The sequence below is a fragment of the Erinaceus europaeus genome, chromosome 1 (genome assembly GCF_950295315.1).
Source record: "Erinaceus europaeus chromosome 1, mEriEur2.1, whole genome shotgun sequence".
NCBI lineage: Eukaryota > Metazoa > Chordata > Mammalia > Eulipotyphla > Erinaceidae > Erinaceus > Erinaceus europaeus.
Window position 1 is genome coordinate 115,651,172 of NC_080162.1, and position 14,697 is coordinate 115,665,868.

The following is a 14,697-nucleotide window of genomic DNA, read 5'->3' on the forward strand; positions in this document are numbered from 1 at the left end:
TATGAGGTTGGGCAAGTGGCTCCAAAAAAATTTTTTTAACTATTTTATGTATCACCAGAGCACTACTGAGCTCTGGCTTATGGCAGTGCTGGGGGTTGAACCTGAACCTTGGTGCCTCAGGCTGTTACACTACTTACTGATATTTTTTTCTTTGTTATTGGATAGAGACAGAGAGAAATTGAGAAGGGAAGCAAAGATAGAGAGGGAGAGAGACAGAAAGACACCTGCAGCCTTGCTTCACCACTCATGAAACTTCCCCCCTGCAGGTGGGGGCCAGGGGCTTGAAACTGGGTCATTGTACACTGTACTGTGTGCACTCAACCAGGTGAACCTTACTGATAGACTTTAGCCAGCAAAATATGCTTGTGTGACACCCATGCCTGTGTTAGATTCATCCTGCAACAGACAGGAGCATTCTGATGCATAATGAGGCAGGCCTGGCAGACACAGACACCTCTGGGCTCCAGGGCTTCTGCCCTGGAGGATGACACAGCAGGTCTGCGTTGGCTGCTTCTCTCTTTCCCGGTGGCCCAGTAGCAGGGTGGATTCCAGAGCTCTAGGAATCTGTGTGCAGAGCTCGTCCTTCCCAGCCCACTTCACCAGAGAAGGGCCATGAATCACACTAGCACTGACTTTCACTCTCAGTTGTCCTGGTTGCCAGGACCCAAGCAGGGATGGAGTGCAGGGAGTCCTCGTCCTTCTGTGGAAGGCCAGCTCGGGGAATTCTGCTAGACAAAAGGGTTGTTGCTGGGACTTGGTGCTTGCAAGAGGAATCCACTGATCCCAGCAACCATCCCCCTGCCTTTTTTTTTTAATATGACAGATAGAAATTGAAAGGGGAGGAGAAGATGGGGGGCGAGAGAGGGGACTGGGTGGTGGAGCACCTGGTTGAGTGCACATGTTACAATGCTGAATAACCCCAGTCCCCACCTGCAAGGGGAAAGCTTTATGAGTAGTGAAGCATGGCTGCAGGTGTCTCTCTTTCTCTCTCCCTCCCTCTTTTTTTTAATTTTATTATCTTTATTTATTGGTTAGAGACAGCCAGAAATCGAGAGGGGAAGGGAAAAGAAGGAGAGAGAGACAGAGAGACATCTGCAATGCTGCTTCACCACTCACAAAGGTTTTTCTCTGCAGATGTGGACCAGGGGCTCGAACCCGGGTCCTTGTACACTGTAACATGTGCACTCAACCAGGTGTGCCACCACCCATCCCTTCTCTCTCCCTCTCTATCTCCTCCTTCCCTCTTGATTTCTGGCTTTCTCTATCCAATAAATAAAGATGTTTAAAGAGGCAGTTGGAGAGGAAGACACCTGCAACCCTACTTCATCACTCATGAACCCCTGCAGGTGAGGAATGGGGATTTGAACCCCAGCCCCTGTGCATAATAATGTGTACACTCAAGTGCCAACCCTGGGCACTCCACCACCTAGCCTCCTGGACAGAATTCTTTTGAGTTCCCTACTGGCCATACATGTCACTCTGGTGCTCAGATCTCTTCTAAATGTTAGAATTTGACATTTCCTATACCATAAAAACACAGTGCCCTCTTCTTAGGAGAGGCATCCCTCTCAACAGCTTTCTGATGTGCACAGCAGTTCCCACCAGACCTGCCATTACGGGGCTGTGCACCTGCAGGTCTGGTTGCAGTCCAGGAGCAATGCCGTTGGGGTGGAAGGAGAAATGGCAATCTGGATCTTCCCTCAAAGAAACTAGGTCACCATGATCGCCCCTGTTGGAGGTGGCCAACCAGGTGTCATTAGTCATCCGACCAACCGCCAGGCCCAGGGAGAGTCTCCACTCCACCCCTAGGCCAGCCCCCTACTTCAGGCCAAGTAGGAGACTTTCAGCTAGACTCCCCTTGGGGGTCCTTATCAGAGCCTGAAGCCAACACCCCTACTATCCAGGCCCTCACTGGCTCTTAAGCTTTGGCCTCAGGTCACCTTGCCGACCTCGCTCCCTCAGGCTTTTCTTAGACCCAATTAAGCCAACAGAAGCATCCTGATGTAACATGCACACAGCTGCTTGTGTCTGCAGCAGCCTAGTAAACTTATTAAAAGCTACTGATTTTCCTTCCTTAGCCACTGTCATGGAATCCATGCCTCTCAGGGGTGTGGTGCAGCCAGCCGCCAGTCAGAACACGACCACTGACCTCTAAGAAAGTGGTGGGCTTCCCGAGCTTCTAAAACGTTCCCACCCTCTGACTTGGCCATCAGACTCCTAGAACTTTATCCTGAAGAAGAAACAAAAAAAAGGAGGGTGGGGTCAACTGGTGGGGCACACGGTTGAGCACGCACATCACCATGAGTAAGGACCCGGGTTCAAGTCCCCATCCCCACCTACAGGCAGGAAACTTCAAGAACGGCAAAGCCATGCTGTGGTTGTCTTTCCTTCTTTCTCTCTCCATACCTCCCCACCCCCATCCCTCTGTCTCTATCATAAAAGAAAGAAAAAGAAAAAAATGGCATCAGGAATGGTGGACTTGTATGAAAGATAGACCCTAGCAATAACCCTAACTGCAGAAAATGTTAGCACTAATACAATACTAATACTAGTACAAAACTAATGCTAATACAATACTAATACTAGTACTAATGCTAATACAATACTAATACTCTTATAATACTAATACTAACACTAATACAATGCTAATGCTAATATAATACTAATACTCGTACTAGCACTAATACTAACACTAATACAATGCTAATGCCATACTAATACAACTTTAAAGCTAATACTAATCCTAATACTAATAGGGATAGTATCCAGGAAGCTGCTTCTGCTGGCAGCACTTATAATAAGAGAAAAACCCAAGAATGAGAGGAATAGCAGTGGGGGCCGAGTGGTAGGTAGTGCACCTGGTTGAGTGCACATGTTACAATGCACAAGGACCTGGTTTGAGCCCCCAGTCCCCACCTGCAGGGGGAAAGCTTTGCGAGTGGGAAAACAGTGTTGCAGGTATCTCTGTCTCTCACCCTCTCTATCATCCCTTCCCTCTTGATTTCTGGCTGTCTCTGTACAATAAATAAGTAAAGATAATAATTTTAAAAATGTAAAGGAATAGCAGGTAAAATTCAACCCATCTCCACCAAGTGTTACTAAAGCAGCCACTGGGGAAAAAAAAGAGTCCTAAAAAAAACAAATATTTAAAAAAAGAGTCCTTATGAAGATAACACACTATCATAATAGAAGATCTTTCTGAACTAGGATCAAGACAATGAAAAGCTGTTTGTTTTTGTCAAGGACATTAATGGAGTTTGGAAAAACAATAGATTTATTTTTTTGTCATCTTTAGGGCTTCACTGCTCCGGGCTGACTTTTTATTTAAATTTCTTTATTAAGGGATTGATGGTTTACAGTGGGCAGTAAAATAGTTTGTACATGCATATCATTTCTCAGTTTTCCACATAACAATTCAGCCCCGACTAGGTCTTCATCTGCCATCAAGTTGCAGGACTTGAGCCCTCCCCCCACCCCAGAGTCTTTTACTTTGGTGCAATACACCAACTCCAGTCCAAGTTCTGCTAAGGTTTTTTTCCCCTTCTGATCTTGTTTTGCAATTTCTTTTTTTTTAATTTTCTATTATCTTTATTTATTGGATAGAGACAGCCAGAAATCAAGAGGAAAAGGGGTAATAGAGAGGGAGAGAGACAGAGAGATACCTGCAGCCCTGCTTCACCACTCGTAAAGCTTTCCCCCTGCCGGTGGGGACCAGGGGCTCGAACCCAGGTCCTTGCACTGTAACTTGTGCACTCAACCAGGTGCACCACCACCCTGGCTCCCCACCTGTGGGGTCACTTCATGGGTGGTGTAGCAGGTCTGCATGTGTCTATCTTTCTTTCCTCTTCTCTGTTTTCCCATCCCCTCTCGGTTTCTCTCTGTCCTATCCAACAATGACAACACCAATAACAATAATAATGATAACAACAATAATGATAACAACAAAGATAAACAAGGCAACAAAAAGGGAAAAAATGGCCTTCAGGAGCAGTGGATTCGTAGGGTAGGCACCAAGCCCCAGCAATAACCCTGGAGGCAAAAAAAAAAAAAAAAGGAAAAAAATTGTGTTGCTATGAACATAGGTATACACAAATTTTTTTGGATGGGTGTGTTTAGTTCCTTAGGATATATCACCAGGAGAGGAATTGTAGGGTCATAGGGTAGGTCCACTTCTAGCCTTCTGAGAGTTCTCTAGACTGCTTTCCACAGGGGTTGGACCTATTGACATTCCCACCAGCAGTGCAGGAAGGTTCCTTTGTCACCACAACCTCTCCAGCATTTGTTACTGCTATCTTTTCTGATGTATGACATTCTCACAGGAGTAAGTGGTATCTCATGGTTTTTTTTTATTTGCATTTCTCTGACAATCAAAGACTTGGAGCATTTTTTCATGTGTTTGTTAGCCTTTTGTATCTCTTCTATGGAGAATATTCTGTTCGTATCTTCTTCCCATTTTTGGATGGGGTGGTTTGTTTTCTTGTTGCTGAGTTTGATGAGCTCTTTATATATTTTAGTTATTAGCCTCTTGTCTAATGTATGGCATGTAAAGATCTCCCATTCTGTGAGGGGTCTCTTTGTTTGGATAGTGGTTTCTTTTGCTGTGCAAAAGCTTTTTTTTTAATTTTTTTTACATTTATTTATTTATTTATTTTCCCTTTTGTTGCTCTTGTTGTTTATTGTTGTTGTTGTTATTGCTGTCATTGTAGTTGGATAGGACAGAGAGAAATGGAGAGAGGAGGGGAAGACAGAGAGGGGGAGAGAAAGAGAGACACCTGCAGACCTGCTTCACCACCTGTGAAGCAACTCCCCTGTAGGTGGGGAGCCGGGGGCTCGAACCGGGATCCTTATGCCGATCTTTGTGCTTTGCGCCACCTGCACTTAACCCACTGAGCTACACCTGACTCCCGCAAAAGCTTTTTAATTTGATGTGTCCCACTGGTTTGTTTTTTATTTAGTCATCTTTGTAATTGCATTCACTTCATTGAAAATGTCTTTAAAATTTATACAGAATAGAGTTCTGCCAACATTTTTCACTAAGTATTTGATAGTTTCTGGTCTAATATCCAAGTCCAAATCCTTGATCCACTTGGAATTTACTTCTGTGTTTGGTGAAATATAGTGGTTCAGTTTCATTCTTCTGCATGTTTCAACCCAAGTTTTCCAACACCATTTGTTGAAGAGACTCCCCTTTCCCCATTTAATAGTCTGGGCACCTTTGTCAAAGATTATATGTCCATAGGTGTGGGGGTGGGAGAGTCCCCTTCTAATCTTCTGAGAGTTCTCCAGGCTGACTTTTTTTCAGACAGAAAGAGAGATAGAGACAGAGAAAGGCAGTACAGCCCAGAGCTTACAATGCGGTGGGTCCTGGCTTGAGCCTGGGCTGTGCACTGTCCTGGTGAGCTATGAGATGACTTACTTCCCAGCATGATGGTTGACAGATTCCCCACCAGTGGCATGTAAGGACTGAGTCACGCTTTCAGAATCTCAGCCCCTTTCTCTAGGCATCTCCCACCCCCTGTGCCAGGGTCCCACCCACCACACACTTTTGCCTGAGCCTGATAGCTAATAAGCAGGTGGGCTAAATGTGTTCTCTGGGAAGATGGTGTCAGAGTTGAGAATAGGGCCAGAAAGCTGGCTTAGGGCAAAAAGCAGCTCCGAAATATGAGGAAAGCATACAAATACCATTAACTATAAACTCCATCGATCTGAGCCAGGGCCCTTATCTGTTCATATTTAACACGGGAGTTTGTGTAACCTCTACGTCCCCGTCAGTCTGAGCTCACAGCCTATGGTCACAGACACAGTACTTCTTCTTCTTCTAGCGTTTGCCCTTCTTCCGTAGCCAGTCAACAGGTCAGGTTGAAAGCTGTCAGGAGCTGCTTGTTGCTGGCTTTGAAAGTGACTGGGATCCATGTGGATTCAGTCGGCTAGGAAGAATCGTCAGTTTCCCCAATGAATGGGTACTCACGGATGCACCACGAGAAGGTCGATCCAATGCATCCCAGACACAGTACTTAACACTCAAGAGTCAAAGTACTTTTTGATGCTCTAAGCCATCCTTCCACTCCCTGCAAGCTGAGTAGTTCCAATTTCTACTCCATTGATCAGAAAGGTGCCAACCTATCCCCTCGTTGCATTTTGTGATTATATTTAGGGGGCTTGTGTATGGCATGCTGGGAAGGTGGCAGATGTCCCCATGTCCCCAGAAGGCTCCCTGTGAATCCCTGTGATGCCATGGGCTCTCATGAGCCTGTGGCTTCTGATCCTTGCCTTTTTCTGAGAACACAAGTTTTGCTGCCAGCTATGGGTCTGAGGCCTCAGCACACACCCTCTCCAGAGGATTACAGGAGGGGTGTTGTATGGCACTCGCCTCACAACTGTCGATCTCATTCCTCAAAATGTCATTCACGGGTGTGTTTCTCTAACAGTCCTTTCTTAAAAGTTTTGTCAGCTTGGTTTTGCAGATGGAGGGGTGGAGGGAGGAAAAGACAGCAAAATGAGTCCCCTCAATCAAGCCTGTGATTTTTTCCCCCCAGACTCTTGAATCCTCCTGAGAATCAGGCTTTTGACAAGCACTCCACCCCCTCCACCCACTCCCAGGTTTAAACCAGGTGCATAGTGACAGGAAGGAAGATGCCGGGATGGGACATTTTGCTCCCAGTCACTCAGTGTTTCTAAGCGGGCATTACGCCTGTCAATCCAGAATCTTAATGATGCTGTTCTTCAGTCAAGAGATAGTGACAAGAAGGCCTGCTCAACTCCTTGGCCTGTTTTAAGTTGGGAGCTGAAGAAAGGCTCTGTGTTGGGGTGAAGCATCCCCTGTACCCCTCCCCATATTCTCCCCTCAGTAGGTGCTGAGCAAAGGCAGGCTCACTGCTCAGCTGTCCCTGGGTGGAATATTCTCCTTTCTGTGTCAGTGAAGGAACTGGAGAACCCCCCTTCTCAGAGACTCTGGGTTCAAAAAAGGAAAATGGGGAGGGACTGGGATGCAGAGGACATGACCCCTCCTGTAGAACCCACCAGATGGGCACCTCACCCTATCGGCAGAGGGAAGGAGGTGAGATGTAGCCATGGCAGCCAGCAGAAGGCAGAACTTGCATATCTTTAGTTCAGTCCTCTGGGTTGAATATGCCAAAGTACTGCTCTGATGTCTCTCCCCCGCACCCTCTCTTTTTTGCCTCCAGGGTCATCGCTGGGGCTCAGTGTTGACACTACAAATCCACTGCTCCCGGCGGCCATTTTTTCCATTTTATTGAACAGGACAGAGACATTGAGAGGGGAAGTGAAGATAGAGAGGGAGAGAGAAAGACACCTGCAGCCCTGCTTCATCACTTGTAAAGCATCCCCCTTTAGGTGGGGAACTGGGGCTTCAAGCTGGGATCCTTGTTCAGGCCTTTGTACTATGTTTAACCCAGTGCACCACTGCCTCACCCCCCGTGTGTGTGTCTCAAATTAATTAAATCTTTAAAAGAGAGGGGACAGGGTGGTAATGCACCTTGTTGAATACACATGTAACATGCACAAGGACCCAGGTTCAAGCTCCCAGGCCTCACCTGCTTGGGGGAAGCTTCACAAGTAGTGAAGCAGTACTGCAGGTGTCTCTCACTCTCCTTCTCTATCACCCTTCCCCCTATCAATTTCTATCCTATCAAAGAAACATTTTCAAAAGAGAGAGAGAGAGGGACCAGGTGATAGCACACCTGGTTGAGTACACATGTTACAGTGCACAAGGACCCCAGGGGCCCAGGTTTGAGCCTCTGGTCCCCACCTGCAGGGGGAAAACTTCACAAGTGGTGAAGCAGGGCTATAGGTGCCTCCCTGTCTCTCTCCATCTCTATTTTCCCCTTCCCTCTGGATTTCTGACTGCCTCTGGCAAATAAATAAATAAATAAGTAGCGATGGAATTATGGAGTTTCTGCCACATATCACCTCACCCCTTTATAGAAGTTTTGGCTACATGCTCATTCATCTCCACAACTTCCATTCAAGGAATTTCAGAAAACACACCTAGTCTCAGGCCAAAATCTGGCCCAAGGCAGCTTCTGTCTGCATCAGGCCCCTCTCCAAAGGATGCTCAGGTTTGAGGAGATAGGCTGAGGACAAGCCAGTCTGCTGCCAGTGAACCTCCCTTGGCCAAGGACCCCAAAAGGCCAGCTACCAGGCTCACTCAGCATCAGTCACATCTGGCTGCAAAGTTGGTAACCTGGCTCCCTGGATCCTCTCTCGCAGCGAGTCACTGTGGCCTATCGAGGCAAGAAACGCAGCCATTGCCAACCACTGCTTCACCTGCGCCATCAACCGAGTGGGAGAGGTAAGTCCCCGCAGCCTGGCCACCATGTGTGCTGGGGAGGGGACAGAGGGGACAGCTGCTGGGAAATCTACCTGCTGAGAGGGGCTGCCTACACACACACACACACACACACACACACACACACACACTCCTTAGGCCAGCAGGTCCGCAGCCTAAGGAGAGCTGCCCCATCACCTGTGTGCACACAGGGGAAGCTGCAGGGTCTGTCAGCCTTCATCTCACGCCATCCTCCCTCTGCTTCTGTCCAGTTTTGTTATTGGATGAGACCATGTGTGGAGCAGCTCTCACACCAAGTATCCAGTTTCTTATGTCTCCCCCTTGACCCCACGCACTGGCCGACTGCTGAACAATGAGCCTTTTGTACTGTCCTCTCCCTTCTTCTTCTTATTAATGAGACGACAGGCTGTAATTCGAGTGAGCATCTGGTTGGTCTGAGAAAGCCAAGGTCTCCTCCACGCCTCCGTTCTGGCCCCACAAAGAGAGCTACGAGTAGAGTTTTCCTCACACTTAGGGGTGGGCAGGGAAGCTGTTAGAAACTGTGTGTGGATGCCCCCCGCCCCCCACCTACCTTTACAGACCCCTGGCTCTGTTAGTCTGTCCACTACTTTCTTTTTTTTGTTTGTTTTGGTTTTTTTTAATCTTTTTTTTTAATATTTATTTTATTTATTTATTCCCTTTTGTTGCCCTTGTTGTTTTATTGTTGTAGTTATTATTGTTGTCGTCGTTGTTGGATAGGACAGAGAGAAATGGAGAGAGGAGGGAAGACAGAGAGGAGGAGAGAAAGATAGACACCTGCAGACCTGCTTCACCGCCTGTGAAGCGACTCCCCTGCAGGTGGGGAGCCGGGGTTCGAACCGGGATCCCTATGCCGGTCCTTGTGCTTTGTGCCACCTGCGCTTAACCCGCTGCACTACAGCCCGACTCCCTGTCCACTACTTTCAGAGACATTCTCTGCCCAGAGCCTTCCTTTCCTCCCAGCAGCTTAGAAACTCCTCAGTGGCAAGCTGGGTCTTTACCTTGCTGTCAAAGCTTCCACACTCCCCATCTGCTCTAGTTGCTGGGTGCTCCCCAAAAGACATTTAAGAAGTGCTTGTTGACTGCCCACTGATTACTGGCCCTGTCATTTCATTCCATTTCGTGACTAACGGGCCTCGGTCTGCGTGATGGGCAGAGTGGCAGCGCCACCTATTGGTCTCTCTTATTTGGTTCTTATTTCACAGGAACATTTCCCAAATGAATTCACCTCTGGGGACGGAAAAAAAGGTATGTATGAGGGGTGGTCGGTAGGGTGATGGCACACTGGGTTAAGTGCACATAGTACGAAATGCAAGGACCAGAGCAAGGATCCCAGTTCAAGCCTTCGGCTCCCACCTGCAGAGGGGTCACTTCACAAGCAGTGAAGCAGGTCTGCTGGTGTCTTTCTCCCTATCTCCCCCTCCTTTCTCGATTTCTCTCTGTTCTATCCAATAAAATGGGGGGGAATAGCCTCCAGGAGCAGTGGCTTCATAGTTCAGGCCCCAGCAATAACCCTGGAGGCAAAAAAAAAAGTACAGGCCAGGAGTTCTCCTGGTGGCTGCACTTAGGGTGAACACTCCACCTCCCAACTTCTCTGGGTTCTTCTGTACAGAACCTGCTCCAGCTGCCATTGGGTGTATGTGTGGTGGGGTGTTTGTGACTCCTTTTGGCCTTATTGACCACAGTGGGACCCAAGCATTATCAGCCATGGATGGACAAGGAGGTGGAATGAGGGCTGGCTCCATCTTCTCTCCTGTCCCTAAGTCTGCTGTGAAGATGGAAAGAGATGAGGGGGAGAGAAAGGCAAGGAGGTTCACTCACCCTGCAGGTTATCATCCCTGCTCTTGCTTTTGTCCACAGCCCCTCTGGCTGGATAGGTGCCCCAGGTGCGGCATGGGCATGCTGGGCTCCCAGAGCCCTCAGCTCATCTCACTGTAAGGACTGAGCGGACACTCTGGGTGGGGCTGTGGCAAAGAGGAGCAGCCTCTCATCGAGCATGTATCCAGCTGGTTTGGGGGGTGCTCTGGACGTTGGAGTGGGTTCAGTGGGTCTGTGCCCTGGCAAGTCACTTCCTCCGTGGGCTCCAGACCCCCCTCCTGGAGGCCCCAGATGTCCAGACTTCCTAGCCCTTGTTGGTGACCTGGAGACAAAGTGCAGGGGAGGCAGAGATGCAGGTCCCCAGGGAGCCTGGTGTTGGGGGGGGGTCTTCTGCCTGGTCTTGTGCTGTATCTACTGGCTCCTAACACACCTGTGGGGTGCCTATGAACCCCACTTTACTGGGAGGGGCTGGAGGGGCTGAGTAACAACATCTTACATACCTTTCTTTTTAAAAATTAACACGTACAAAAATTTTTTACATTTTATTTATTTATTGTTGGATAGAGAAATTGAGAGGGTCGGGGGAGGTAGAAAGGGGAAAAAAGAGAGAGACCTGCACTCCTTCACCACTCGTGAAGCTATCCCCCTGCAGGTGGAGACCAGGGACTTGAACCTGTATCCTTGCACACTATAGTGTGTTTGCTTAACCAGGTATGCCACTACCTGGTCCCCACACCTTTTTTTAAATTGTATCTATTTATTTACTTACTTGATAGAGATAGGCAGAAATTGAGAGGAAAGAGGAGAGAGAGAGAGAACCCTGCAGCCCTACTTCACCACTTGTTAAGCTCTCCACCTTACAGATGGGGACCAGGGGCTTGAACCTTGCTCCTTGCACACTGTAACATGTGCACTCAACCAGGTGTGTCACCACCTGCCCCCCTTTCTTAAATAAAGATTTTATTTATTTTTCATGAAGAAAATAGGGAGAGACAGAAAGAGAGAGCTAGAGAGAGAGAGAGTGTGTGTGTGTGTGTGTGTGTGTGTGTGCGTGCTTTGGTACATGTGCTACTGGGGACTGAACTTGGGACCTCATGCTTGAGAATCCAATGCTTTATCCACTGTGTCATCTCCTGGACCACCACATCTTTTTATGTATTTGTCTGTTTTTTATAGAGACAGACTGAAGTTGAAAAGGAAGGGGCAGATAGTGAGAGAGAGAGAGACCTGCAGCCGTGCTTTACCACCCTTTGGGGTGACTATAAGCCCCACTCTATTGGGAGAGGCAGGCGTGCAGGTGACACAGCTGGCTATCAAGGATACAGCACAGGGTGCTAGATAGTGGAGCACCTGGTTAAGCACTCACATCAAGGGTACAGCACCCAGCTTGGCTGTGTGGGGCAGCCACAGGAAGTCCTGCAGAGCTCTGAAAGCCTCCAGGGCAGTGGGTGGCAGGTGCCGAGACCAAAAGGCCAACACCTCTGCCACAGTGCCCTTTAAAAATGTCCCCAGGAGAGGGATGGGGGAGGGGAGATAGCATAATGGTTATGCAAAGAGACTCTCATGCCTGTGGTCCCCTAAGTCCCGAGTTCAGTCCATGGCACCACCATAAGCTAGAGCAGAGCAGTGTTCTGGCAAATAAATAAATAATAATAATAATAGTAATAATGTCCCCAGGAGGATGGGAATAGACAGCATAATGGTTATGCAAACAGACTCTTATGCTGAGGCCCCAAAGTCCCAGGTTCAATCCCCCGTACCACCATCAGAGTTGAGCAATGCTCTGGTAAAAAATAAAATAAAACAAAAGTCCCCAGGAACAGCCCTATGGATGAGGAGGTGGCTTGGACCTGCTAATCCTTCAGCCCTGAGGAGACACAGCGGCTTCTGTGAGGAGGAAGGTGGCTGAGGGCTGGGAGATGCAAATCTAGGTGTCCCTTAAGCCATACCTGCTGCAGAGGCCCTCCTGCATCCATCCACCTAAGCTCACAGTTTTTCTTGATTCTCCCCAAGCCCACCGGGACTTTGGCTACTTCTACGGCTCCAGCTACGTGTCAGCCCCTGACAGCAGTCGCACCCCAGGGCTCTCCCGCTGCCGTGATGGGCTGCTGGTGGCTGAGCTTGACCTCAACCTCTGCCGGCAGGTGAACGACGTCTGGAACTTCAAGGTGGGGCCCCCAGACCCCCCTGTGCTGCCTGGCTTCTCTGCAGGTCTCTTTCCCCTTCCTGCTCCACGCTCCCCCCACCCCAGCCCAAGGCAATTGCAGCTGCAGGGTGGGCACTGGAGGCCATGGTGCAGAAGGCCTGCCCTGTCCCTCTTGCCCAGAGCACCCTCAACCCGCCCAGCCAGGGCTACTGAGTGAGTGAGACTAAGTGCCACCATGGCAGCAGGCCTCAATCAATTCTCTTCTCATCTGATTTAGGTTCTAGGTGCCTTCCAGCAAATTAATCTCAATTTCATTTGTCCAGAGATCTCCTCTAATCCCTTTTGCCTTTCCAGGCATTTTGCTTTTAGCACAAGATAAATGTGCGTGTCTGGTTCTGTCTGTGACTACCAGCCTGGCCACACTGCCGCCAGGCCCTGATGATGGAGGGAAGTAAGAGGGATCCCTGCTGGGCTTTGCTCACCCCCTTCCTCTCTCACCTGAGGCAAGCCCCCTGAGCCCCTGGCCTAGGACACTCCCTCTATAAAGCAAGAGGCTGCTTTCAGAACCCCAAGTGGCCTTTGAAACCTAATAGTTGTGACCAGGGTATCAGAAGAGGATTATGAAGGGTGTCAGCCCTTTTGTAATGAGCACCACAGTTTAGGGTTCCCTGAAACACAGTTCCTCATCTTGTGTTTTTTTTTTATCTTTTTATTTATTTTAATTAGCTTTATTTATTGGATAGAGACAGTCAAAAATCGAGAGGAAAGGGGGAGACAGTAAGGGAGAGAGACAGACAGACACCTGCAAAACTGCTTCACCACTCGTGAAGTTTCCCCCGCAGCAGGTGGGGACCAGGGGCTCGAACCCGGCACGTGCACTCATCCAGGTGCGCCACCACCCGGCCCACAGGCTGGTTTTGCCACCAACAGGATTTCAACCAGCTCAGCCCCCATCAGTAAATGTGACATTCCCAGTGGACTACACACTTGACCACATGCAAGGGCATGGGTGCAAGCCAGGGAGCACCATGTACAGCCCCAGGGGACAGATGACAGGGGTCACTCAGAAGGATGGATCCAGGTTGCTGTCATTCTTTTATGTGTGTGTATGTATATATGCATATGTATATATACATATATTCATATATATCTTTTTAATATTTATTTGTTTTTTATTTATTATTGGATTAAGAAGGGAGGAGGAGACAGAGGGAGAGACAGAGACACTTGCAGCCCTGTTTCACCACTCATAAAGCTTTCCCCCTGCAGGTAGGGACCAGGGGCTTGAACCCAGGTCATCACACGCTGTAATCAGAGTGCTTACCAGGTACACCTTTCTTCCCCACAGCACAGGCCTTTCTGATCTGTTTGTGTCCCATAGCTGCCTCCCAGTGGCATCAGGTGGTAGTGCATGTGTGAAAGGCAGCTGTGCACCGAGCCTCTTACACTTGTCTTGCTTTCAGATGACCGGCAGATATGAGATGTATGCACGGGAGCTCGCTGAAGCAGTGAAGCCCAGCTACAGACCCAATATCGTGAAAGAGTAGTCTCCAGGAAGCACATCTCAACTTTCACAGATCAGTAGGTGCAGCTAGCTTGACATGTCTTGGTTCTCCCTGAAGATACCTAATAATCTTGCTGTTTAAAAAAAATGCATAAAGGGAAGGACAATATATGGATCAATTGCTTCCTAGGCTTACTGTCTGCTTCTGGGGTGAGGACAGATAGAGAAAGCGCTTGGCCAGCACTGTGATTGTACCAAGTGCCACTCGACCCATTGTTCAGCTTACAGGGATTAGTTTTGTGAGCTTGGGAGATGATTCACCTGTCCACATGTGTGCAAGTATCCAGACTTGAGCCTCAGGCCAGCACACAGGAGCGGCTGCATGGGGGAATATTCACAAAAGGTGGAGTAGTGTTGTGGTATCTCCCCTCTCTCTGTCTCTCCTTCTCTGTCTCTCACCCTTTAACTGGAAAAGGAAAAAAAAAAGTTCTCCATGAGTAGTGAAATCATGCAGGCATGAAGGTCCAACATTAATCCTGAAGGCAAAAAAAAAAAAAAATTAGTTTTAGGAGCCAGGGATGTGGCTCAGTGACAGAGTGCGTGCTTCCTATTTCTAACGCCCAGCATAATGAATCAAAATAAAATGATGTATTGTACATTGTCATGTGAATCCTATCCTGCAACACAGGTTAAAGTGGGAATGAGGTTCCTCCTTTCTTTATTATTGTATTTTTTATTGGGGAGATTAATGGTTTACAGTCGACAGTAAAATACAATAGTTGGTACATGTGTAACATTTCTCAGTTTTCCACTTAGCACTCTAACCCTCCACCTAGGTCTTCCTCTGCCATCATGTTCCAGGATCTGAACACCACCCCCCCTGCACCCCAGAGTCCTTGACTT

At 48.3% G+C, this 14,697-nt stretch overlaps 1 protein-coding gene across 1 annotated transcript in view; it reads left to right on the forward strand.

Moving 5' to 3' along the window:
• The window catches only part of UPB1 (beta-ureidopropionase 1), a 39,455-nt gene extending 25,005 nt beyond the window's left edge, over positions 1-14,450 (forward strand). Inside the window, exons 7-10 of the mRNA XM_007533793.3 lie at positions 8,230-8,311; positions 9,532-9,574; positions 12,158-12,312; positions 13,754-14,450. Coding sequence (XP_007533855.2) covers positions 8,230-8,311; positions 9,532-9,574; positions 12,158-12,312; positions 13,754-13,837 — 364 coding nt within the window. The 3' untranslated portion in view covers positions 13,838-14,450. The remainder of the gene's footprint in view (positions 1-8,229; positions 8,312-9,531; positions 9,575-12,157; positions 12,313-13,753) is intronic.
• The last annotated feature ends 247 nt before the right edge of the window (positions 14,451-14,697 follow it).